Source organism: Chlorocebus sabaeus, chromosome 14 (assembly GCF_047675955.1).
Source record: "Chlorocebus sabaeus isolate Y175 chromosome 14, mChlSab1.0.hap1, whole genome shotgun sequence".
In the NCBI taxonomy this organism is placed as follows: domain Eukaryota; kingdom Metazoa; phylum Chordata; class Mammalia; order Primates; family Cercopithecidae; genus Chlorocebus; species Chlorocebus sabaeus.
The window spans coordinates 73,983,373-74,010,716 of record NC_132917.1 but is presented as its reverse complement, the minus strand read 5'-3'; the positions used below and the strand labels follow the sequence as shown (position 1 = coordinate 74,010,716).

The window sequence follows — 27,344 nt, the reverse complement described above, 5'->3', positions numbered from 1 at the left end:
GATTTTATGCTATGTGAATATATCTCAAGTAAAAATTAAATTAAAAATTTTTTAAATTGCAGGGGTAGGTAGCGCTTATAGAGGACCCTGCGCAACCTAGGGAGCTGGGTCGAAACTCAGCAGCACCAAGATAGACCAAGAGCAGGACTAGCCACTGCCCTTTCCGCAGGACCGCCGTCCTCGCCACGCCTCCGGGGGGGGAGGGCGTGGCTTGGAGAGCGATGATTGGCCAAGTTCTAGGACGAGGCGGAGCGAAAGGGGGTGCGTCAAGTCCCTCCCGGCGCCGCGAAACCTTAGCTCGCGAGATTTTGTTGGTTCCGCATTTCGGGTCTGCGAGGTGGGGTAGGCGGGCAAGGCGGGCGCAGAGGTTTGCAAGGGCTCGCAGCGGCCAGAAACCCGGCTCCGAGCGGCGGCGGCCCGGCTTCCGCTGCCCGTGAGCAAAGGACGGTCCTCTCCCTCTCGCCGGCTCCGAATCCTGATCCGGGCGGGGGCCAGAGGCCCCTCGCCTCCCATCTGAGGACCGAAGATGAGCTTCCTCTTGTGAGTGGGGCCAGGCCGCGGGCGCTGGGGCTGCGGGCCGATATTGTGGGGGAGGCCTCCCCGGACGTGAGGCGAGGGCTGGGCCTGGGGGCCGGAGCGGGGGCGGGGTAGCTGGCGTTTGTTTTGCCTCTGTTTGGGTCAGCTGGGGAGGCCGAGATGTTGGGAGAGGCCGACAGAGGTGAAGGTGAGGTAAAGGAAACGGAGCGTGAAGGTTGGGGAATAGAAAGGCCCCGGGGCCGTAGCGCCTCCAAACTTTTCCGCCCGAGCGCCCCCGAGGGCGGGGAGACGATCTGGGGGCGGAGCCGCGAGCCCCCGGTTTCTCTCGTCTCGAGCTTCTGGAAACCGTCCATGCCGGCTTAACTCGCCGCTCGGTTATAGGTCCAGTTTCAGTATTGTCGGTGTTGAATGCCGCTCCGGGAGAATGTGCGTTGCCGCAGTTTGAGAAGCCTGAAGTTAAGATGCGGGCCTTGGAGTCGGATCGTTCTGTCCAATTCTGATTCTGCCCACTTACTGGTTTTGATTTTAACCAACTTCTTTTGTCCTCGGTAGAATCGTGTGTTTTTAATCATTATGTAATATACCATACATTATTACATAGTACATTGCAGTATTATAAATAATTTGGAAAGTTAAAATTAAAACAAATTCATAGTCCCATTACAGAAACAGTATTGCTATTTTAGTGCACTACAGCAATTAACTTGATACACATACCTTGGAATCTCATTTTAGAGATAATGCCTGAGCCCAGTCAAACAAGGCTACAATGAAAAAGCTTGTAAATTCCCTCATGATTCTTATGCACATTAAGGTTTGAGAAGCTTTGCTCTGGCAAAGTATTTTTTATTCTCGGGTGGCTCTCTCTACCTTGTATATTGCTTAAATGTGTGTTTCCTGATTGAGTAATTATCCATTTTTAGTTATGGATGTAATCCACATGCTTGACATTTTTATTAAATAAAATATAAAAACACTACATAGGTTTTTTTTTTTTTTAATAACCAGAGTTCACCCACTTTATTTGTGAGAGACTGGGATTCCTTCCAGTATTTGCTTTTATAAAATAGGACTACTAAGAATATGTTTATCTGCGTCTCATTTTCCCTCCTTTGGGTTATTCTCGTAAAGAAATGGTCTCTAAAATACGATTACCTTGTCAAAAAGCCTGTATGATTTAGATTTAATTTCCATATTAATAGAAGTATTCCTCCCTCCACTTTTTTCTTACGAGTTGATATTTAGTTAGTGAATGCTCAGTTGCTTTGTGGACCTTAATGTGAGACTTTTTGTTTTTTTGAGACCGAGTTTCGCTCTGTCACCCAGGCTGGAGTGCAATGGCATGGTCTCGGCTCACTGCAACTTCTGCCTCCCGGGTTCAAGCGACTCTCCTGCCTCAGCCTCCCTAGTAGCTGGGATTACAGGCGCCGGCCACCACACCCGGCTCATTTTTGTATTTTTAGTGGCGACTGGGTTCCTCATGTTGGCCAGGCTGATCTTGAACTCCTGACCTCAGATGATCCACTCCCGCACCCAGCCGAAACTTTCTTTTTTTAAAACTTGACCTTCTTGATGGGCGCTTGAGTTGTTGCCGCTTTTTGGCCATTATGAATAATGCTGCTGTGAACATATGTGACAGGTTTTTGCGTGGATGTATGTGTTCATATCTCTTGGGTATATACTTAGGAGTGGAATTACTGGCTTACATGGTAACTGTGTTTAACCTTTTGAGGAAATGCCAAACTTGCAAAGTGCTGCACCATTTTACATTCCCATAAGCACTCTATGAGGGGTCCAATTTCCCCACACCTCTCATAGCACTTGTTAATTTTCTTTTTTTAATAGTCATCCTAAGTGGATGTGGAGTGGTATCTCCTGATTTTGATTTGCATTTCCCTAATGACTAATAATGTTGAGCATTTTTTCGTGTACTTTTTGGTCATTTGTATATATTCCTTGGAGTAAAGTCTAGTCAGATCTTTTGCCTGTTTTTAAATTGGGTTGTCTTTTTGTTTTTGAGTTGTAAGAGTTCTTTATACATTCTAGATACAAGTCCTTATCACATCTGTGATTTGCAAATATTTTCTTCCCTGTTCAATATAATTTTTTATCATGTTAAAAACGTTTCAGATTTAATTTTTAGTGTTTTCATAATTCTTTTTTACTTCTTTTTTTAAATTTAAATTTTTTTTTTTATTTGAGACAGGGTCTCACTCTGTTGCCCAGGCTGGAGTGTAGTGGCACCATCTCAGCTTACTGCAACCTCCACCTCCCGGGTTCAAGCAATTCTCCTGCCTCAGCCTCCCAAGTAGCTGGGATTACAGGCACTTGCCACCACGCCCAGCTAATTTTTTTTTTTTTCCTATTTTTAGTAGAGACGGGGTTTCACCATGTTGGTCAGGGTGGTCTGGAACTCCTGACTTCAAGTGATCCACCCGCCTGGCCTCCCAGAGTGCTGGGATTACAGGCGTGATCCACTGCACCCAGCTCTTTTTTTTCTTCTTAATCAGTCTCATTTAAAGTCCAAATTACTCAGGTAAAGTAAAAGTCTGTAATTCTATTCCATTCCTCTTCCTAGAAGTAATCACCAGTTTTGATGAATTTAGTTGTTGATATTTTCTATGCATTTACAAAATGGGCTCCTGCTGTACATTTGGTTGTGTATTATGTTTAACCATGTATTAGATCTTTCCCTGTGAATACGTGTACTCTGTCTGGTTTTTTTAACTTCTATACAATATTCCATGATATGGATGTACCATACTTTAATTCAGTCCTCTACTGATAAAATTGAGGATTGCTTGTAGGTTTCTCCCTATTAAAAACAATCTTGGAAAACAAATCCTTATCCATATCTAGAGGAGATATTTAGAAGTAGAATGGTTGGCTTGAGGAGCTTTTCAGTGTTAACAGATACTACCATATTGCCCTCCCAAAATATTACACTTTATACTTTCACCAGTAGTATATTAAAGTACTAGTTTCTCTGTACCCTAGTCTAGTGGTCCTCAACCTTTTTGGCACCAGGGACCAGTTTTATGGAAGACCATTTTTCCACAGATCTGGTTGGGGAGATGGTTTCTGGATGATTCAAATGCATTACATTGATTGTACACTTTATTTCTATGATGACATTGGAATATATAATGAAATAATTTTACTACTCGTCATAACGTATAATCAGTGGGAGCTCTGAGCAACTAGACAGTTCCATATGGGAGTAATGGGAGAGAGTGACAGATCATCAGGCATTAGATTCTCGTAAGGCACGTGCAATTTAGATCCCTTGCCTGCACAGTTCACAATAGGGTTCACGTTCCTGTGAGAACCTAATGCCTCTGCTGATCTGACAGGAGGTGGAGCTCAGGCAGTAATGCCAGCAATGGGGAGCGGCTGTAAATACAGATGAAGCTTTGCTGCTTGCTCACTGCTCACCTCCTTCTGTGGGGCCCAGTCTGTGACCTTGGGGTTGGGGGCTCCTACCCTAGTCCACATTTAATGTAATCATTTAAACTTTTGACATTCAGATTAGGGAAAAAATAAATCTTACTTTAATTGAACAGTTTTTCACATGCTCATTGATTGTCATGCTTCTGAATTGCCTATTCATCTCCTTAGCCCATTTTTCAAAAGGATTCCTTATATTCTTAATGAGTTACAGAAGCCCTCTATTATCTAGTTCATCCTTAGTAATATATGTTACAAGTACTTTTATTTGGTTACTTGTCTGTTTGCTCTGTTATGGAATTTTTAATTGATACTATTTGAAATCTGTCCATTTTTTCTTTGAGGTTTCTGAGTTTTGTGTAGGAAGACTTTATGGATGGTGTGAGATAGGAATAAAAACATCTTTTCTTCAATAATGAGTTGTGCCTGTCTCATTTATTTTCCGTTATAAACTTAAAGATGTTAGTGTTTCTTTTACTGTGGTTTGCTTTCAAGGCATCCCAAATATTTTGATATAGAAAACTGGATTTTTGAACTAAACCCCCCTGCACCATTTTGTTTTTTATCTTCCCCACCCGCCATGTGGCCTTACTATGTTGTCCTGGCTGGTCTCAAACTCCTGGGCTCAAGAAATCCTCCCGCCTTCGTCTTTCAAATGGCTGGGATTACAGGTATGAGCCACTGCACTTAGCCCCAGCATTTTCTTTTCTTTTTTTTTTGAGACGGAGTCTCACGCTGTCGCCAGGCTGGAGTGCAGTGGTGCGATCTAGGCTCACTGCAACCTCTGCCTCCTGGGTTCAAGCCATTCTCCTGCCTCAGCTTCCTGAGCAGCTGGGACTACAGGCATGCGCCACCATGCCCAGCTAATTTTTGTGTTTTTTTTTTTAGTAGAGACAGGGTTTCACCGTGTTGGGCAGGATAGTCTCGATCTCTTGACCTCATGATCCACCTGCCTCGGCCTCCCAAAGTGCTGGGATTACAGGCGTGAGCCACCGCACCCAGTCATGGCCCCATCATTTTCTGTAGCACTTTGCAGGGCTGAGGTGGGTGGATCACTTGAGGTCAGGAGTTCGAGACCAGCCTGGCCAACATGGCAAAATCCCATCTCTACTTAAAAAAAAAAAAAAAAAAAAAAAAATTAGCTGGGTGTGGTGGTGCATGCCTGTAATCCCAGCCACTCGGGAGGCTGAGGCAGGAAAATCACTTGAACCCAGGAGGTGGAGATTGCAGTGAGCCAAGATCTTGCCACTACATGCCAGCCTGCGTGACAGAGTCAGACTACATCTCAAAAAAAAAAAAAAAAAAAAAAAAAGAAAGGGAAATTGAGGCCAAAAAAAGGTTCTGTTTCTCAAGAAGACACAGTTAGTGTTAGATCAAGAACTAAAATCCAGGATCTTTCTCTGTACCAGACTTCTTCAGAGGGCATACTAAATTGCCTTATTTGTGGAATTGTGCTGCTAATCTTGCTTTTACGTGCAGGGGAAAAAAAAAGCATTCTTGTGTTGTGATCATCATTTTCCTATCTTGGCATTTTTCAGAGATTTTTTTTTTCTTTTTTTTTTTTTTTTGAGACGGAGTCTTGCTCTGTCGCCTGGACTGGAGTGCAGTGATGCAATTTCAGCTTACTGCAACCTCTGCCCCCCAGGTTCAAACTATTCTCCTGCCTCAGCCTCCCGAGCTGGGACTACAGGTGTGTGCCACCATACTTGGCTAATTTTTGTATTTTTAGTAGAGGTGTGGTTTTACCATGTTGGTCAGGCTGGTCTCGAACTCCTGACCTCAGCTGATCCCAAAGTGCTGGGATTACAGGCGTGAGCCACCGTGCACGGCCCAGAGAGTAATTTTTGTTTTGTTTTTACAGACTACTTTATATACCTAAAATTATGTTGTTCTACCTGTTCTACTTCCAGTCTTAAAAATTCATATACTTGCACTTTTAATCTTACAGCAGCAGCCGCTCTTCTAAAACATTCAAACCAAAGAAGAATATACCTGAAGGATCTCATCAGTATGAACTCTTAAAACATGCAGAAGCGACTCTAGGAAGTGGGAATCTGAGACAAGCTGTTATGTTGCCTGAGGGAGAGGATCTCAATGAATGGATTGCTGTAAACAGTAAGTTTTAAAATGCAACGTTGCTGTTTTATAGAAAGGTTTTGCTAAAATCTCATTGTTAATGAATTTTCTTTTACAGATAGAACTGTTTTAATATAACAAATTATCTGTAAAGAAACATTAAGTACAAATACATCCAAAGCTATGTTGCTCTTTTCAGAGTACTTGGTGGTAGTTTGTGAGGTTGAGTAGAGGGACCTGAGGAGAAATGATGAGTGCTTTTGGGCAATTTCTGAGGAGAATAGTATGAAAAGCTGAGTAAGGTCAAATAAAAGATTGATAGATGAAAACATAATGCCTGTCGTGGTCTGTAACTTTGTAGCTAATCCATCTACAGTTTTACTTCCACTCCCAGCAGTACTCATCAGCCTGCATATCCAGAAAAGTCAATTGCAGTTCACATGGACAGTCAGTTGATTGTTGTGACTCAGAGTGTCAGAGGGAATTGAGAGATTGGGAGAAAATGGAGGGATCTGAGCTGAAAGTCACTTGAAGTTCAAGAGAACAAGGGCGTGACATAGGACAATATGCTAAGGCTAGAGATTTGATTGTGAGAGTCTCTCATTTCTGAGATAAGATCATTTCTGGGTAATAAAGTTTAAATTAGAAATTTCAGATGTTCCAGGAATAAAAAGTTTAAATAAAAAGTTTTTATATAAAATAAAAGTTTTAAATAAAAATAAAACTTTAAATAAAAACTTTTTATTTATTTATTTATTTATTTTTGAGACAGTCTCGCTGTCACCCTGGCTGGACTGCAATGGCTCGATCTTGGCTCACTGCAACCTCTGCCTCCTGGGTTCAAGCCATTCTCCAGTCTCAGTCTTTTGAGTAGCTGGGATTACAGGCGCATGCTGCCACACCCAGCTAATTTTTTATATTTTAGTAGAGACGAGGTTTCACCATGTTGACCAGGCTGGTCTCGAACTCCTGAGTTCAGGCAATCTGCCTGCCTTGGCCTCCCAAAGTGCTAGGATTACAGGCGTGAGCCACCATGCCCGGCCTAAAACTTTTTAATGGAAAATTTCAAACATACAAAAGTAGAGAGACTAAGTCCAGTGAATTCCAGGTATTCATTCCATTACCCAGCTCTAACAAATAACCAGTTTGTGACCAATTATTCTTCTTCTGTATGCCATCCTGATTATTTTAAGCAAATCCCAGACATGATATTTTATCTATAAATATTTCAATAAGGTATGTCTAAAAGACAAGAACTTGTAAAGATGATGACAGTGCCATCATCCTTTAACTTATCAAATATCTGGTCAATGTTCACATTTTTCATGACTGTCCTATAAATGTTTCTTTTTTGTTTTGTTTTGTTTTGTTTTGAGATGGAGTCTTGCTCTGTCGCCCAAGTTGGCATGCGGTGGCGAGATCTCAGCTCACTGCAGCCTCCACCTCCACCTCCCGGGTTCAAGTGATTCTCCTGCCTCTGCCTCCACCTCCCGAGTAGCTGGGTGGCATTACAGGTGCCTGCCACCACACCCAGCTAAGTTTTGTGTTTTTAGTAGAGGTGAAGTTTTGCCATGTTGGCCAGGCTGGTCTCGAACTCTCGACCTCAAGTGATCTGCCCACCTCAGCCTCCCAAAGTGCTGGGATTACAGGCATGAGCCACCGCACCTGGCCAAATGTTTTCTTTTAAAAATTTTTTTTGCCCTAAAATTTTATGCTTCGTTTAAATCAGGATCCGAAGAGGCTTGTGTGTATGCTTCTTGAATCCCTCTTTTTTTTTCTTCAGAGATGGGGTCTTGCTTTGTTGCCCAGGCTGGAGTGCAGTGTCATGATCGTAGCTCACTGCAGCCTCAACTTCTGGGCTCAAGTGATCCACCTCACCCTTCTGAGTAGATGGGACTACAGGCTGACACCACCATGCCCTGCTTAATTTATTTTTTTTTTTTTATTTTTTATTTTTTTTTGAGACGGAGTCTTGCTCTGTCGCACAGGCTGGTGCGATCTCAGCTCACTGCAACGTCCACTTCCCGTGTTCAAGTGATTCTTCTGCTTCAACCTCCGGAGTAACTGGGATTACAGGTGCCCGCCACCATGCCTGGCTAATTTTTCTATTTTTAGTAGAGACGAGGTTTTGCCACGTTAGCCAGGCTGGTCTCGAACTCCTGACTTCAGGTAATCCACTCACCTCAGCTTCGCAAAGTGCTGGAAAAAAAACCCTTTTTAAAAAACTTTATTCACGGCCGGGCGTGGTGGCTCACGCCTGTAATCCCAGCACTTTGGGAGGCCGAGGCAGGCAGATCACGAGGTCAGGAGACTGAGACTATCATGGCCAACATGGTGAAACCCCGTCTCTACTAAAAATACAAAAATTAGCTGGGTGTGGTGGTGTGCACCTGTAGTCCCAGCTACTTGGAGGTTGAGGCAGGAGAACTGCTTGAACCCGGGAGGTGGATGTTGCAGTGAGCTGAGGTTGTGCCACTGTACTATAGCCTGGGCAACAGCGCGAGACTCTATTTTAACAACAACAAAAAAAACTTTATTCAGATTATCATCTGTTATTCTGAAGGCATTTATTGACCTTCAGCCTTAGATTTTTCTTTGAGACTTAACTGCTGTAGATCAGCAGTTCTCAAATTTTTTGGTCTCAGATCCACTTATCCTCTTAAAAAATTACTGATTCCCATAAATATGTACCATTCTGTGTTAATTAGAAAAGTGAAATACAAGCCGGGTGCGGTGGCTCACGTCTGTAATCCCAGCACTTTGGGAGGCTAATATTGGCAGATCCCTTGAGGTCAGGAGTTCAAGACCAGCCTAGGCACATGGCAAAACACCATCTCTACTAAAAATACAAAAATTAGCTGGGCATGATGGCGCACACCTGTAAAATCCCAGCTACTCAGGAGGCTGAGGCAGGAGAATTGCTTGAACCCGGGAGACGGGGTTGCAGTGAGTGGAGATCGCGCCACTGTACTCCAGCCTGGCCGACAGAGTGAGACCCAGTCTGGGGGGAAGAAAGGTAAAATACAAAAAAATACAAACAAACTATTGAGAACCCCAAAGAGCTTTTTATTATATCGAGTATATCTAGTGATACTCTGTTAGAAATTAAAACTGAGAAGATGTAAATACTTATTTTTTATTTTCTCTTGAGACAGTATTGCTCTGTCGCCCAGGCAGTTCATGAACTTGGCTCACTGCAGCCACTTCCTGGGTTAAAGCAATTCTCCCACCTCAGTCTCCAGAGTAGCTGGGATTACAAGCATGTGCTACCATGCCCGGCTAATTTTTGTATTTTCAGTAGAGACGGCGTTTTGGCATGTTGGCCAGGCTGGTCTTGAACTCCTGGCCTTAAGTGATCTGCCTGCCTCATCCTCCCAAAGTGCTGGGATTACAGGCGTGAGCCTCTGCACCTGGCCCAAATTCATTTTAAAATAACAATAATAAACCCATTATATTTTAACATAATATGTTTTTATGAAAAATGACTATTTTCCATAACAAATTTTAGTGAAAAACGTGGCATTGTTTTATATTTTTGTAAATCTTATTTAATGTCTGGCTTAATAGACAGCTGGATTCTTATATCCGTTTCTATATTCAGTCTGTTGTGATATCACACATCATGGAGCCTCTGGAAAACACCGTTGTGCCCTCTTGAGAGAGTAAGAGTGAAAAGAACAATTAAAATGGTTTGACCTTACAGATCCTTCCTCAGATAGGGGATTCCTGGACCACATTTTGAGAATAGCTTCTCTAGACCAAACCAACTACCACCTGGACATATTTTTTGTTTTGTGTGAATATTGAATACCTGTGTTTCTTAGAAACATGACTAAGAGGAAGATTTATAAGTGTGGGAGTTTTGTATATAATTCCTTTTACAAGATAGCATTAAAAAAAATCTATTTGTTTTCTAAGAAACTTGGAAAATCCCTAGTTGTTTTTAGGTACTTCTTTAGACAGGAGACTAAAACTTTTTATTTATTTATTTTTTTGAGACAGATTGTTCGCGCTGGAGTGCAGTGGTACCCTCACAGCTCACTGCAACCTCGAACTCCTGGGCTCAAGGGATCCTTCCACTTCAGCCTCCTGAGTAGCTGGGACTACAGGCGTGTGCCACCATGCCTAACTAATTTTTAAAAATTTTCAACAGAGACCAGGGCCTAGCTGTGTTGCCCAGACTGGTCTCAAATCCTGGCCTCTTAAAGTGCTGTGATTATAGGCGTGAGCCGCTGCACCTAGCCTAAAACATTTTTTAAAACTTTCCAAGGCTTATGTGGTTCTCTATGCATAGAGTATACTCACCCCCTTCCTCTTCCATTTTATTCTGGATCTAGCTGAAGCTCCTTCAGGAAGTACCCCCTGACTACTTCCAACTCTTCTTTGCCTTTTCTCTAACATTTATCGTTGGCCTTTGGATCCTGTCTTCTTATATCTTGTTCTATTATTGCTATTTTTATTTTGATACAGTGTCTCTGTCACCCAGGCTGGAGTGCAGTAGTGCCATCACAGCTCACGGCAACCTCAGCCTCCTGGGCTCAAGCAATCCTCTCGCCTCAGCCTCCTACATAACTGGGACTGTAGGTGTGCACCACCACGCCTGTCTAATTTTTATTTTTTATTTTTTTATTTTTTATTTTTTATTTTTTTGAGACGGAGTCTCGCTCTGTCGCCCAGGCTGGAATGCAGTGGCCGGATCTCAGCTCACTGCAAGCTCCACCTCCCGGGTTTACGCCATTCTTCTGCCTCAGCCTCCCGAGTAGCTGGGACTACAGGCGCCCGCCACCTCGCCCGGCTAGTTTTTTGTATTTTTTAGTAGAGACGGGGTTTCACTGTGTTAGCCAAGATGGTCTCGATCTCCTGACCTCGTGATCCGCCCGTCTCGGCCTCCCAAAGTGCTGGGATTACAGGGTTGAGCCACCGCGCCCGGCCGCCTGTCTAATTTTTAAAAAATTTTTGTAGAGATGGAGTCTCACTCTGTTACCCAGGCTGGTCTTGAATTCCTGGGCTCAACCAGTCCTCCCACCTCAGCCTCCCAAGTGTTGGGATTACAGGCATGAGCCACCATGCCTGGCCATATCTTATATTATTCATCTCTTTTAATTTTGTCCTTTCTGTTAACTAGAGACTCCAGCGCAAGGGACTTTATCTGAAGTATTTTGTCCTCAATATGCTGTAGACCTCAAAAACAAATGTTTATGATTAATTAGATCTTTTAAATGCCTCAGGATACAGCTGCTGCACCTTCTCCCTCACAGTATATTCCACAACATGTTTTATCTCTTTCCAAACACAAATTTTATTATCTGGTCCAAATTGGTAAACTGGATTTTTCATTTCCTTGGATGTAATTATATTGTATATTCAAATGATGTAATAGTCATCATTAAGTTAGAGTTATCTCCAGTGTCTTATTTTCCTGCTGTTATGTGTAGGTGGATCATGAGGTCAGGAGTTTTGAGACCAGCCTGGCCAGCATGGTGAAACCCTGTCTCTACTAAAAATACAAAAACAAAATTAGCCGGGCGTGGTGGCATGAGCCTGAAATCCCAGCTACTCGGGAGGTTGAGGCAGAATTGCTTGAACCTGGGAGGCGGAGGTTGCAGTGAGCCAAGATCGCACCACTGCACTCCAGCCTAGGCATCGAGAACAAGACTGTCTCAGAGAAAAAAAAAAAAAAAAAATGTAGTGTACTAAAACTTAGAGTATCATTGGATTATTGAATGTCTCAAGGGTTCAGCTAAGAACCTAAATGTATTGTCTGTTTTTCCTTCAACTGAGAGGTCTCATGTTTTGTGTTTACACAGACATTTTAACACAATTCTATTATCTCTGCAGCTGTGGATTTCTTTAACCAGATCAACATGTTATATGGAACTATTACAGAATTCTGCACTGAAGCAAGCTGTCCAGTCATGTCTGCAGGTCCGAGGTACATATACTGCCTATTATATAGGTGTTTGGATTAGTTTTACTTTATCACCAGTTGGTATAAATTAAACAATTAAAATTTGTTATTTGTTTGTTTGAAGGTGATTCAGTTTTATTGGTTCTTGACTACTCACCCGTAAGCTTTTAGTTATTGTGTAATTTTTAAATTTTATTTATTTTGAGACAGAGTCTCGCTCTGTTGCCAGGCTGGATTGCAATGGTGTGATCTTGGCTCACTACAACCTCTGCCTTCCAAGTTCAAGCGGTTCTCATGCCTCAGCCTCCCAAGTGGCTGGGATTACAGGCGTGCGCCACCACTCCCATCTAATTTGTGCGTTTTTAGTAGAGATAGGGTTTCGCCATATTCCCTAGGGCTGGTCTCAAATTCCTGGCCTCAAGTGATCTGCCCACCTCGGCCTCACAAACTGCTGGGATTAAAGGTGTGAGCCACTGCGCCTGGCCAGCTATTAGTTATCATTAAATACTTTGGTATGTGGGTACTCCCTGTTTTCATTTTTATATTGCATCATAGTAAGTCTGAATGTTTTGTTATAGAAGTAAACAGAAATTTGAGTTATGTTTGTCTTGAATTGCAAACATTTTATTTTTTCAATTTTATCAATAACATGTTTCCTGTTTCTAGTTTTTAAATGAATTTCTTGAAAGAGTTTTTAGTTGATCTTTTAATATTTGATTATTTTTTCTTGTGCTTAGTTAGTATTTAAAGCAGCACAATTTTGAAGTAATTATCTGGCTTGAAGATGCTAGATTTAAAAATGTTTTGACTTTAATAAATTTCAAGAAATACTGAAAAGATGGAACTCTATCAGTCATAATATTAAGTCCATCATATGATGGGATTAATATTTGCTGTGTTTCCTTCTGGTTTTTTTTTTTCTTATAATAAATGACTGATTTTATGGATGATAGATGTTATCAAGATGTTTGCCTTTTGGAAAAGATTGTCTTTTCTGACTTTGCTACAAGTGTAAAGGAAAAAAGATCCCTAATGAGTTTGTAGTCCTATTTTTATTATAATATTTTAGGAAGAATGTTTTTATTTTATATTGTGTTAAGTTATATTCCTCAAGCTTTAAAAGAAATTAAAATAAACAGGAAAATTAAACTTACCTATGGCTCAAATGCTTTACACAGTGATGTTTTGCATAACTCTTGTTAATCCTTCTAGCTCAGCAACTGTAAGGGGGGGAAGTATGCATGCCTAATGTATATCTCTAACACCTGGCCCACAAAACAGAGTTTTATAATATTGGCTCCATTGATGATAATAAATTGATGAACAAGAATCTCAGAAGCATGTAATGGATCCATCGGCTCCACACCCAGCCCTCAGCAACCTTCTGCCTTACAGGAATGCAGTTCCTTCCTGTTTCCCAGGGCTGTGTTGTTAATAAAATATCTATCCTGGCATTGCCTCCTGGCACATTATCTCCCTTTTTTCTTCCAGTTATAACTGTCACTTTCAGGATAATTCTACAGAGGACTTGTAGTAATCTTCAGTAGAACTTAAGGTGATTTATTAAAGTTAGATATAACTTCTATTGACAAAACGTGAATGAACCTGTTTTAATTACAACTTGCACATTTGTTAATCTTTTTGAAAAATCAGTAAAACATTTTTCTCTCCAGATATGAATATCATTGGGCAGATGGTACTAATATTAAAAAGCCAATCAAATGTTCTGCACCAAAATACATTGACTATTTGATGACTTGGGTTCAGGATCAGCTTGATGATGAAACTCTTTTTCCTTCTAAGATTGGTGAGTTAACATTGTGGAAATATTCTTTCTTTTTTTAAAATTTTATTTTATTAATGTAAATAGAGATGGGGGGGGTTTTGCTATGTTGTCCAGGTTGGTCTCAAACTCCTGGCCTCAAGTGATCCTCCTGCCTTGGCCTCCCACAGTGCTGGGATTACAGGCTTGAGCCTCCGTATCCAGCCTGTTTCTCTTTTTGAATGATAAATCCATTCTTTTTAACATTGTTATACTCGTACAGACTGCCAAATTCTCCAAAAAGTTTGTACCAACATATACTTTCCCCAGCCATGTTTGTGTTTGCCTGTATTTCTTCACCAACCTGGTTATTACTCATTTTTTAATCTTTTCTAATTTGGTTAAATTTCTGTTTTAATGTACATTTAAAAAGTGTTCTTGAGATTGAGCATTTTCGTTTTTTTTTGTTTGTTTCATTGATCATTGTGTATTTTCTGTTTATATCTTTCATCTATTTCTGTGTAAAGGATATTAGCGCTTTGTCATACATGTTGTATATGTTTTTCCCCAGGTTACCTTTTGTCTCATTTTGTTCATGGAGTATTTTTGCTATGCACAACCTTATTATTTTGTCCTGTTATATCTTTTATGACTTGGTTTTAATATAACAATTAGAAAGCTTTTCCCTGCTTCAAGATTATAAAAATATTTATTCATGTTTTCTTTTTTTAAAATTTTTTGATAGAGTCTCTGTTGCCCAGACTGGAGTGCAGCGATGCAGTCTTGGCTCACTGCAGTCTCCACCTCCCAGGTTCAAGCAATTCTCATGCCTCAGTCCCTGGGTAGCTGGGACTATAGGCACATGCCACCATGCCCGGCTAATTTTTGTATTTTTAGTAGAGACGGGGTTTCACCATGTTGGCCAGGCTGGTCTTGAACTCCTGACCTCAAGTGACCTACCTGCCTTGGCCTCCCAAAGTATTGGGATTACAGGCGTGAGCCACCATGCCTGGCCAGGCAGGTTTTTTTCCCTGAATGCTACATTAATTTGTTTCCAAATGGAAATACGAGTCAGTTTGTCACATTACCATTTATTAAACACATTTGCCTTTTCTCCCCTGATTATCTGAATGTGCACAACAAATTGCCATATATTTTTGCGTGTTTTCGTCTCTTTATCTGCTGCTATAGAAATTTCACACATTAGTGACTGTGGCCCTGCATCTGTTAGCATCTTGTAAGGCTGGTCTCCCTTCCTTGCTCTTCTTTTTCAGAATATTCACAGCTATTCTGGGATATTTGTTTTTCCAAAGAACTTAGAAACATTTTGTCAAGGTAAAAAAAAATTAGGTTTTAATTATGACTATATTTAATTTTTATAGATAGGGATTCTTTTTTTCTTTACTGAATCTTCCTAGCCAAGAACAAGATATTGTTCATTTATTCATGTCTTTAGCTTTATTTTCTCTTGTAAAATTCTGTAGTTTATGTCAGTTGTTCAAGTTTTAATTTTATTCTAGGGATTTTATGTCTTTTATTGATAACATGGTTTCCAGCTGGTTATTTAGTATGTAGGAAAGCTGTTGGTTTTTACTTTTTAATTTAAAAAAAAATTTTTTTTGAGACAGGGTGTCACTCTGTTCCCCAGGCTGGAGTACAGGGGTGTGATCACAGCTCACTGCAGCCTTGACTTCCTGGGCTCCAGTGACCCTCCCACCTTAGCTTCCCAAGTAGCTGGGACTGTAGGCATGCACCACTACACTTGGCTAATTTTGTTTATGTTTTGTAGAGATGAGGTCTCGTTATGTTTCCCAGACTGGTCTCGGACTCGTGGGCTTAAGCAGCCCTCCTTCCTCAGCCTTCCAAAAGTGTTGGAATTACAGGTGTCAGCTACCAGCACTGGCCCAGCTGTTGATTTTTATTTAAATTTTATAATTAACCATCAGACTCTTTTTCTGTTAGTTTTTGGTTGGTTTTCTTGAATTTTTAAAGTATACAACTGTGTCATGTTAAGATAGTGTTCATTTTGCCTCTTCCTTCCTGGTAATATATTCTTGTTTTACGCTTATCTGATTGCACTGAGTGGTATTTCAAGCGCAAAGCCGAGTAGTGGTGATGATGGCAGACATCCGTTTCTTGCTTTCTTACTATTATGCAAGTACCTCTAGTATTTCTGCAGTAAGCAGAAATCTTGGCTTTTGGTTAGAGGTGTGTGGATTTTTTAAAAATTATATTAATGAAAAATATCCACCATTTATATTACAAAAGTTTTTTTTAACGAGGAATGGCTATAGCATTTATCAGATACTTTTCCAGTATCTGTTGCCTGTGACCACAAGGTTTTCTCCATTTTTTAATAAAAATGTTCTGCTGGAAGAATCTTTCTTATTTGTTAATATTTGAGTTTGGCATCAGTGTTCATGGATGAAATCAATCCTTGTCATTTTTAACTTAAGATTATTTTATGAGCAACATATTTTTGATTTCCTTTTTGCAGTCTTTCTTATAGAGGCTTTTCAGGATGAAAATTTTTTTCCAGGTTGTTACATTTGATCTGTTTGTTATTGGTCAGTTTTTCCATTCTGCTATTAAACCTTTTATTTCCTTTCTCACGTATCTTTATTTTATATTGACTGTGCTTGAATATATCTGTTAAATTCAGCTTGGAAAGTGTTTAGATTTAAACAAATTACTTATTTCTTTACTCATTAAAGATTAAAGTCTCTGCTTATGGAAGGTAAGTAATTCTTTTGATTTATCCTCTTTTTCTCTTTTTGGAGACAGGGTCTCACTCTGTCACCTAGGCTGGAGGGCAATGGCACAGTCTTGGCTCACTGCAACCTCCACTTCCTGGGTTCAAGTGAGTCTCCTGCCTCAGCCTCCGAGTAGCTGGGACTACAGGCGCCCACCACGACACCTGGCTAGTTTTTGTAGTTTTTGGTAGAGACAGGATTTCACCATGTTGGCCAGGCTGGTCTCGAACTCCCGACCTCAAGTGATTAACCCACTTTGGCCTCCCAAAGTGCTGGAATTACAGGCATGAGCCACCACGCCTGGCGTTTTTCTCATTTTCCTATTCTTAAATAATTCATTCTGATCCACCACCTCTCACTCCCACTGCCCTGCCATTAGGCTATTATCTGCATCTTACTTTTGCCAGTTATTTAGTCTCAGACAGAACTGTTTATAATTAAGTTTTTACTAATATATGCAAATTATTAATATCCTTTTATTTGATGCGCGTTTATACATTCTGATAAAAAAGATGTTTGATTTTGAAATCTGGTTTGTTTTTTTTTTTTTTTTTTGAGACAGAGTCTCCCTCTGTTGCCCAGGCTAGAGTACAGTGGTGTAATTACAGCTCACTGTAGCCTTGACCTCCTAGGCTCAAGTGGTCCTCCTATATCAATCACTGGAGTAGCTGAGATCACAGGCATGTGTGCAACCACTCCCAGCTAATTTTTTAATTTTTTGTAGACACAAGGCCTCACTGTGTTGCCCAGACTGGTCTCAAACTTCTAGGCCCAAGCAACCTTTCTGCTTCAGTCTTCCAAAGAGCTTGAGATTACAGGCATGAGCCACTGCACCTGGCCAGAAATCTGCTGCTTCTTTTCTTTAATTTTCTTTTTTTTTTTTTTTTGAGGCGGAGTCTTGATCTCTTGCCCAGGCTGGAGGGCAGTTGTGCGATTTCGGCTCACTGCAAGCTCTGCCTCCCAGGTTCACGCCATTCTCCTGCCTCAGCCTCCTGAGTAGCTGGGACTACAGGCGCCCACCACCACGCTAATTTTTTGTATTTTTAGTAGAGACAGGGTTTCACCATGTTAGCCAGGATGGTCTCGATCTCCTGATCTCGTGATCCGCCCACCTCAGTCTCCCAAAGTGCTGGGATTACAGGTGTGAGCCACCATGCCCGGCCAGAAATCTGCTTTTTCAATACATGAATATAAGATCCTGCCCAGGAAAACATGCCTATAAGCTCCAGGATAATGTCTGAAAAGTCAAGTTAATGAGGACTGGGGTGATGGTGGGGAATAACCACAAACAGCAAAATATACCAAGTTTTAGGCTATTGAGAACTGGGTGGAAAAAAATGCAAGGAAAGAGTGTTTTAAGCTTCGTTTTCTGAAAGATTGAAAAAAGAACGTGTTTCAAGAGTAGTCTTGTGGAACAGACCTTTAAGGCCAACTAATTTAGGTTATTTTTTTATTTTTATTTTTTGAGATGGAGTCTCTGTCACCCAGGCTGGAGTGCAGTGGTGGTGATCTTGGCTCGCTGCAACCTCCGCCTCCTGGGTTCAAGTGATTCTTCTGTCTCAGCCATCTGAGTAGCTGGGATTACAGGCCTTAGCCACCACGCCCGGCTAATTTTTGTATTTTTAGTAGGGACAGGGTTTCACCATGTTGGTCAGGCTGGTCTCGCACTCCTGACCTACCTGTCCCTGTTTTCTGATGGACTTTGATGTTATCAGCCAGAATTCTCAGGAATGTAACCAGTTGGATCCCCATCTCCACTGCTTGGAAAGATACCAAACTCCACCCCAGTTGTTTTCTAAAAAGGTGCTTATTTTCTTTCTTTCTTTTTTTTTTTTTTTTTTTTTGAGACGGAGTCTTGCTGTGTTGCCCAGGCTGGAGTGCAGTGGCATGATCTCAGCTCACTGCAACCTCTGCCTTCCGGGTTCAAGCAGTTCTCTGTCTCAGCCTACTGAGTAGCTGGGATTACAGTTGCCCGCCACCACTAACAGCTAATTTTTGTATTTTTAGTAGAGACGGGGTTTCACCATGTTGGCCAGGCTGGTCTCTTTGGCCAGGCTGGTCTCGACCTCCTGACCTCGTGATCCACCCGCCTTGGCCTCCCAAAGTGCTGGGACTACAGGCATGAGCCACTGTGCCCGGCTGCCTTTTTATTTTGCTTAGGAGAGTTTCCAATCTTCATTGAGAGAGTGTGTATGTATGTAATTTCTTCTTTTTTTTCCTAAGGGATGAGGTTTTACCATGTTGCTCAGGCTTATCTTGAACTCATGAACTCAGGCAGTCTGCCCACTTTGGCTTCTCAACGTGCTAGGATTACAGGCATGAGCCACCATGCCAAGCCAGTGTAATTGCTTTAGAGTTACAAATTACAAAGTAAAAATATTTATAATCAAAATACTTAACTCTTGTTGCATTTAATTTCAGAAAGAAACTCTCTAATATTAAAGAACTAAATCTCAGTACTTTGGGAGGCCAAGACAGGCGGATCACTTGAGGCCAGGAATTCGAGATCAGGCTGGCCAACATGGCAAAAACCCATCTCTACTAAAAATACAAAAATCAGCCAGGTGTAGTAGTGCACACCTGTGGTCCCAGCTACTTGGGAGGCTGAGGTGGGAGGATTGCTTGAGCCTGGGAGGTGGAGGTTGCAATGACTCATGATTGTGCTACTGAACTCCAGCCTGGATGACAGAGTGAGACTCAGTCTCAAAAACACAAAAACAAAACAAAACCAACTAAAACTGCAGGATTTTTGAACTTTGATTCAGCAGCATCTTATATAATTTGATACCTGTGCCTAAGGCAGTCAGAAAAAAGTGGGTACTTTGTGAGGATTTGGGTTTGGGTGTTCACTTCCTTGGCTTTAAAAAATATATACAGGCGGGGCACGGTGGCTCAAGCCTGTAATCCCAGCACTTTGGGAGGCCGAGACAGGTGGATCACGAGGTCAGGAGATCGAGACCAGCCTGGCTAACATGGTGAAACCCCGTCTCTACTAAAAAATACAAAAAAACTAGCCGGGCGTGGTGGCGGGCGCCTGTAGTCCCAGCTACTCAGGAGGCTGAGGCAGGAGAATGGCGTAAACCCAGGAGGCGGAGCTTGCAGTGAGCTGAGATCTGGCCACTGCACTCCAGCCTGGGCGACAGAGCGAGACTCCATCTCAAAAAAAAAATAAAAAATATATACAGAGGTAGGTTTGTGTGTATTTATGAATGTGTGTGTTTATGTGTTGCAGGTGCTCATGGCAGTGTGTAAACTTTCTGCCGTTAGGTTGGGCATGCCTGTAATCCTAGCACTTTAAGAGGCTGAGGCAGGCAGATTGCTTGAGCTCAGGAGTTCAAGACCAGCCTGGGCAACATGGCGAAACCCCATCTCTACAAAAAATACAAAAAATTAGCTGGGCGTGGTGGCGTGTACCTGTAGTTCAGGTTGCTTGGGGGGCCAAGGTGGGAGGATCACTTGAACCCAGGAGGTCGAGGCTGCAGTGAACTGAGATTGCGCCACTGCACTCCAGCCTGAGTGACAAAGTGAGACTCTGTCACAAACAACTTTCTACTGTTAAATTAGATAACAGACTAATTGTTTCATATGTGTATTTAATTGCAGGTGTCCCATTTCCCAAAAACTTTATGTCTGTGGCAAAGACTATTCTAAAGCGTCTGTTCAGGGTTTATGCCCATATTTATCACCAGCACTTTGATTCTGTGATGCAGCTGCAAGAGGAGGCTCACCTCAACACCTCCTTTAAGCACTTTATTTTCTTTGTTCAGGTAAGTTGATCCATGTCGATTTCTGTGTCCTGTGACTTGGACTTATTTGGATTGGGAACTTGAACAAAGAGCAATGTGTCCTATTTATAGATGTAGAGCCAACTATAGGCAAGCCTCTCTTTTCTGTTTTGTTCTCTTTTCCACATTGTGTATTTTACTGATGTATGCAGCAGTATAAAAAGGTATCACCCCCATTTGGGCCTTCTGCCTCTGGCCTCCCTAGGTCTGTGGTTAGGATTATCCATTCAGGGTTGTGGCCTGTTGCTTTGTGGACCCTTAGTCAGAATTGGAACCTTTTTTTTTTTTTTCTTTTTTGAGACAAGAGTCTCACTCTGTGGCCCAGGCTAGAATGCAGTGGCGTGATCTCGGCTCACTGCAACCTCCGCCTCCTGGGTTCAAGTGATTCTCCTGCCTCGGCCTCCCGAATAGCTGTGATTACAGGTGTCCACCACTACCCCCAGCTAATTTTTGTATTTTTAGTAGAGACAGGATTTCCCACATTGGCCAGGCTGGTCTCGAACTTCTGACCTCAGGTGATCCACCCTCCTCAGCCTCCCAAAGTGCTGGAATTACAGGCCTGCGCCACAGCACCCGGCCAGAATTTGAACTTTAAAAAATCAAAATAATTCACATTATTTGAAAAAGATATTAAAGAATTGATATGCCTTTAGCCTAACTTTAGAGATACTTACATTTTTGCATATTGAATTACATACACATGTCTGTCTAGATATTTTATGATGAAAAAACCTGGTAGCTTTATAGTAGATATTGTGTATTATAGTTCTGTGTACTGTACCATGCTCTTCCTGATCTTCCTTCTCAGATCGTTGCATAAAAGGTCTACTGCCCTTTTATCAAAAATTCAGTTTGTAGTTTTCAGGTAGTTTTTTTTGTTTTTGTTTTTGTTTTTTTGAGACAGAGTCTCGCTCTGTCGCTCAGACTAGAGTGCAGTAGCACTATCTCGGCTAACTGCAACCTTTGCCTCCTGGGTTCAAGCAGTTCTCCTGCTTCAGCCTCCTGAGTAGCTTGGATTAGAGGCGCCTGCCACCACGCCTGGCTAATTTTTCTATTTTTACTAGAGATGGGGTTTCACCATGTTGGCCGGGCTGGTCTCGAACTCTTGACCTCAAGTGATCTCACCCACCTCATCCTCCCAAAGTGCTGGGATTACAGGCATGAGCCACCACGCCCAGCCTTTTTCAAGTAATTTTTATGTAAATTTAAATATGTATACAGTTTTGATTTCAGTGTTTAACACAGTGAGGATCATACTGATACCTAGAGTTGCTTCTTTAATAAGCGTCCCATTGTAAGAATATAGGAAAAAACAAACTCGCTTTTTCCTACTATACTCTCACCACACAGAATGCTTCTGTGACCAAACATGGGGACTGTCTCTCACACACCAAGCAAGTGATCATTTCTACAGTGGACACCAGATGAATGTCCTATAATACGATTTAATTCTGATAATGTCTATCTGGAGGTAGCATCAGATCCTACAAGTTTGAGAGCTCAGTCCCACAAGACTGCCTCCCAACTTGGGATATCAATCAAAAATAATACATTGTCAACTATACCTCTGACTATAAACCAGGGTTCCCACAACCCCCTCCTTGGGTTTGATTAGTTTGCTAGAGCAGCTTATAGAACTCAGGGAAATACTTATCTCTACCCATTTATTATGAAAGATGCTAACAAAAGATACAGATGAACAGCTAGATGGAAGAGATGTGTAGGGCCAGAGGAGAAGGGGCTTCCATGCTCTCTCCAGGCATGCCATGCTCCAGGAACCTCCATGTGTTCAGCTATCCGGAAGCTCTCCTGAGCCTGTTTTTTTGTGTTTTTATGGAGGCTTCATTACTTGCTCATGATTGATTAAATAATTGGCCATTGATGATCAACTCAACCTTCAGCCGGCTCTTTCCCCTCCCCAGAGGTTGTGATCTGGGAAGGGCAGAGGGCTGGCTGAAGGTTGACCAGTTCCCATTCTGAAGCTTTATAGGAGCCTCCAGCCACCAGTCATCTCATTAGCACACAAGATAATCTTAGCACTCTGGTGATTCCAACAAGGGTTTTAGGAGCTGTGCGTCAAGAAATGGAGGAAGACCAATACTTATATCACAATATCATAACTATATTTTTATTTATTTATTTTTTGAGATGGAGTCTCGCTCTGTCACCCAGGCTGGAGTGCAGTGGCTGGATCTCAGCTCACTGCAAGCTCTGTCTCCCAGGTTTACACCATTCTGCCTCAGCCTCCTGAGTAGCTGGGACTACAGGCACCCGCCACCACACCCGGCTAGTTTTTTGTTTGTTTTTTTTTTTAGTAGAGATGGGGTTTCATTGTGTTAGCCAGGATGGTCTCGATCTCCTGACCTTGTGATTCGCCCGTCTCGGCCTCCCAAAGTGCTGGGATTACAGGCTTGAGCCACCACGCCCGGCCCATAACTATATTTTTAAAAAGAGAGAGCTGGGCGTGGTGGCTCACCCCTGTAATCCTAGCACTTTGGGATTTGGGATGGGTGGATCATTTGAGGCCAAAGTTCAATACCAGCCTTGGCAACATAGACCACAGCTGTACAAAAAAGAGAGAGAGGAAAAAAAAGGAAAAGTAAAAGAGAATAAATGCCTATTTTAAAATGTTGACAGAGGTTATTTCATCATTCTTTTGGACTTCAGAAAACTAGAGTTGGGAATCCCTTCTCCAAAACAGAGTTTCAGTTTTAGATCCATTTTTAATTGTGATTTTTCTTCTCTTTTTAGGAGTTTAATCTGATTGATAGGCGTGAGCTGGCACCTCTTCAAGAATTAATAGAGAAACTTGGATCAAAAGACAGATAAATGTTTCTTCTAGAACACAGTTACCCTCTTGCTTCATCTATTGCTAGAACTATCTCATTGCTATCTGTTATAGACTAGTGATACAGACTTTAAGAAAACAGGATAAAAAGATACCCATTGTCTGTGTCTACTGATAAGATTATCCCAAAGGAAGGTTGGCGTGATAGTTTCCGAGTAAGACCTTAAGGACACAGCCAAATCTTAAGTACTGTGTGACCACTCCTGTTATTATCAGATAGTCATACTTGGTTGTAATATGTGATGGTTAACCTGTAGCTTATAAATTTACTTATTATTCTTTTACTCGTTTACTCAGTCATTTCTTTACAAGAAAATGATTGAATCTGTTTCAGGTGACAGCATAATGGACATGAAGAATTTCCATCAATAATTTATGAATGAGTTTCCAGAACAAATTTCTTAATAACACATTCAGATTGGTTTTATTCTTTTATTTTACAAATAAAAAATGTATTTTTCAGTATCCTTGAGATTTAGAACATCTGTGTCACTTCAGATAACATTTTAGTTTCAAGTTTGTATGGTAGTGTTTTTATAGATAAGATACGTATATTTTTTCAAAATTCATGATTGCAGTTTAAATCATCATATGACATGTGTAGGTGGGAGCAACCAAAGTTATTTTTACAGGGACTTTATTTTTTGATCTTTATTTGAGATTGTTTTCATATCTATCTAAATTATTAGGAGTGTGTGTATCCGAAGTAATTTTTTAATGTCTTCTAAGGATAGACTAGGCTTTTAGTCTAAAAAGCTTAATTCAGATAGTAGCTTTTGGCTGAGAAAAGGAATCCAAAATATTACAAGAAATTTAGGTCTCAAAACCACTATTTTTATTATTTCATTATTTTTCAGAGGCCTTGACATTCTGGATAAGAGAATGGAGGAAAATACTCAGAGTACTTGATTATTTTATTTCATTTTATTAAAAAATTACTTCTGTGTTTTTATTGTTTTGAGCCTTAGTTAAGAGTAGTGTAGAAATGCATGAACTTCATCCTAATAAGGATAAAATTTAAGGTAAACCACAATAAACCATGAAGGTATATACATCTTATAACACACAAAGTTTTGGTGTGCTACCTATTGAGAGAGTGAGTGAGTGTATGTGTTTAAAGGAAACAAAATGGGAGAAATAAGTTTTTAAAAAATCCTCATTCTGTTAATATTCAAAAGATGGACTGAGCTCCCACTTGGGTTTTATCTTGTTTTAATTGTTTTTGTATCAAAACTTGAAATTCCTCTATTTCTATTGGGATATAAAAACCTTCCCCTTTAGTGAAGAAAACGTTTATTTTTTATTTGGTTCCTAGAATTTAGTAAACTCTAGCTGTCTATTTAAAATGTACTGAGGCACAACAAGTATTATACTGGAAGACTTGCCAAACTGGCAAAGCTTTAAGTTCATCAGCATTCTATGTGGTTCAGAGCTGTGATTTTTGCAAAGTATTTTACCAACCTCCTTGATGGCTTTGATAAAGATTAGATTTGATGTTTTTTTTTAATTTATTTTTCTTACTCCACTAAACTATAAAGAAAATACTTACTTAGAAACTCCATTTTAAATAATCATTTTCTAGACATTCTTAAATGTATACAGAATTTTAAAGAAAACATTTAATCTGATTTAGGTAGCATCCATGTATCATTGAGGAATTAAAGTGTGGGACAGTCATTACGAAAAAAAAAAAGAGAAAAGCCCTCTATTAGGCATTCCACAATCCATGTTTTAAGCTTATCCAAAGGTGCAAATGTTAACCATTCTGTATGTTTATGTTGATCATTTGTGAACAAGAGAGCAAGTTTCTAGATGTCACTTAGGATGTGAACTGCCTCTCGACTTTAAACCCTGTTGGCTTTACTTTTTTAAGTCCACAAGTGATGAAACTGTTTCTCAGGTAGGCTTGTACTTTCCTCATTATTTCTAGTATTTCAGATATTCTCAAACAAAAGAGTTATCACTTTTCTCCATTTATTTTCAGTTATAGAAATGTTCCCTCTCTTTACCACTAAGCTCTAAAGCAAATGAAAGACGATCACATGTCAGGACAGTAGTAAAGGCAGCTTATAAATGGGACATAAATCAGAGATGTGTTGGTATTTTGAGACTCAGACTGTCCTTTTTTAAAATAAAAACAAAAACATTACCAGGTCCCAAGCCAATCTGGCTTAACCAACAGTGCACCGAAGTATTAGTGTTTACCTCCAAGGCTAGGGAGCCAAGGGGAGGAGGAGAATTGGAGGAAGGAGAGATAATGGGAAGAGGATGGTGCCTTCCGGAGTTGGCTAGAGGGCCAACCTTTGATAACAGTTTGACGAAATCAATTTGTTTGTTTGTTTGTTTGTTTTTTGAGACAGAGTCTCACTCTGTTGCCCAGGCTGGAGTGCAGTGCCGGGATCTCGGCTTCCTCCAAGCTCCGCCTCCCGGCTTCACACCATTCTCCTGCCCCAGCTTCCCTAGTAGGTGGAACTACAGGTGCCTGCCACCACGCCCAGCTAATTTTTTGTATTTTTAGTCATGCCCAGCTAATTTTTTGTATTTTTAGTAGAGATGGGGTTTCACCGTGTTAGCCAGGATGGTCTCTATCTCCTGACCTTGCAATCCACCTGCCTCAGCCTCCCAAAGTTCTGGGATTACAGGCGTCAGCCACCATGCCAGGCCTATAGAAATCAATCTTTTTGACTCTTCTTTCTTTTATCTCCCCATGCGCAAGGTTTGCCCGTTCCGTAACACTCCCTTCCCCCTTGCTAATCAGAAGCCATCTCCTCTCAGTGTCTGATCTCTGCTCTTCATACATGATTACAGTTACGGGGTGGAGAGTGCTTGCTAAATTATGCAGTTAATCCTATGGTGCTTTAATTTTCAGGCCTTCAAAAAACACTTGGACAGTGATGTGCAGATTTTTAAACAGTTGAACTTCCTTGTACTACAGTTTTTGTATTAACAGCCAAATTTGTCTTTCATTCTTCAGATTGTGAATAAAGTGATTTTTACAGGCCTTCCAGCAAAGTATTTCCTTTCATCTAAGGCTTATAGAACCCTAGCTCATATAGCTGCTTACATGAGAAATGCGAAATCTGTATTCACCATGACTTTAGTAACAAAGGTAAACTTTTTTAGTAGTGCCAAGGCAAGAGGAACAATCTTGGTGGTAATACTAAGTTTTGTCAGTATTGTGGTTTCCTGATTGTATTGTTGGCTTTCTCTCTGAGCATTGAGGTTATACTAGAAGTAGAGCTTCTCAAACATAATATCATTACCTCATAAGCATTAACAAATCAGGCCCAAAGAGTATAAGTCCTAGAAATTTGTTTTTAAGCAGCCCTACTCATGGTGCTGGTGCTACCGCCTTGTTTTAGGAGCCTGCCTCCTGTCAGTATGAAACCCTCACCTGAAAAATGACAACCTGGACAACAAACACTGAGCACCTTCAACAGGCACATTATTTCCCCTGGGATCAGTAAGGGGATTTGGTTTCTACTATTGTAGAATTCTGAAAAGAGGTAAAGTAGTAGTCCTTTGGTCATCCTATTTTTGCTTTCAATTTTGATATTTCAGACTGTAAAAGGCCTTGGGGGATGATAGTACATGTGGTAGCAGTAATTTTTTTGAAGCAACTGCACTGACATTCATTTGGGTTTTCTCTCATTATCAGATTCTATTCCAAACAAGTATTCTGTAGATCCAAATGGATTACCAGTGTGCTATAGACTTCTTATAGAACAGCATTCTATTCTACATCAAAAATAGTTTGTGTAAGTTAGTTTTGGTTACCACCTAAAATATTTTTAAATGTTCTTTACATAAAAATTTATGTTGTGTTTTAAAATCCTTAGGGGCTTTATCTATTTTTCTAAGTCAGTTAACTGTACTTTTAAAAAAAGTATTTTGTATCTACTTTTGTAACTTCGTCAGAATAAAATATATTGAAAGCAAGAAATGACTGATTATGTATATCAACACACACTTCTATTTAAATATAGAAACTTGAGAGTTTTGCAGGTTCTGTGGATTTTTGAGTACAGCTTAAATTGGGAAAGTTATCTTTGCATATTATTTAGTAGCTAACATGTTTTCTTAGCCCTTAAAAAAGGAAGTTCCTAAATAAACTAAGTATCATACTACTAGGACCCAACCCCTAAGAAACAAACTATTCCTCTGATAGTGGCTATCCCAAACAAAAATACGTGGTCTCCTTCCTGCCATGCGAATCAGGCTCCAGATC

At 40.8% G+C, this 27,344-nt stretch overlaps 1 protein-coding gene across 2 annotated transcripts; it reads left to right on the top strand.

The window, feature by feature from the left end:
- The first annotated feature begins 302 nt into the window (after nucleotides 1-302).
- MOB1A (MOB kinase activator 1A) lies at nucleotides 303-27,059 on the top strand. Of its 2 annotated transcripts, none has more exons than XM_007970186.3 (6): nucleotides 303-540; nucleotides 5,933-6,099; nucleotides 11,899-11,992; nucleotides 13,642-13,775; nucleotides 20,087-20,250; nucleotides 23,020-27,059. In XM_007970186.3, the coding sequence occupies exons 1-6, from the start codon at nucleotides 527-529 to the stop codon at nucleotides 23,095-23,097; spliced, it is 651 nt and encodes a 216-aa protein (XP_007968377.1). In that variant the 5' UTR covers nucleotides 303-526; the 3' UTR covers nucleotides 23,098-27,059. The 2 variants fall into 2 exon arrangements, with proteins under 2 accessions (XP_007968377.1, XP_007968378.1); XM_007970187.3 differs by having other exon boundaries at nucleotides 322-540; nucleotides 5,936-6,099.
- The last annotated feature ends 285 nt before the right edge of the window (nucleotides 27,060-27,344 follow it).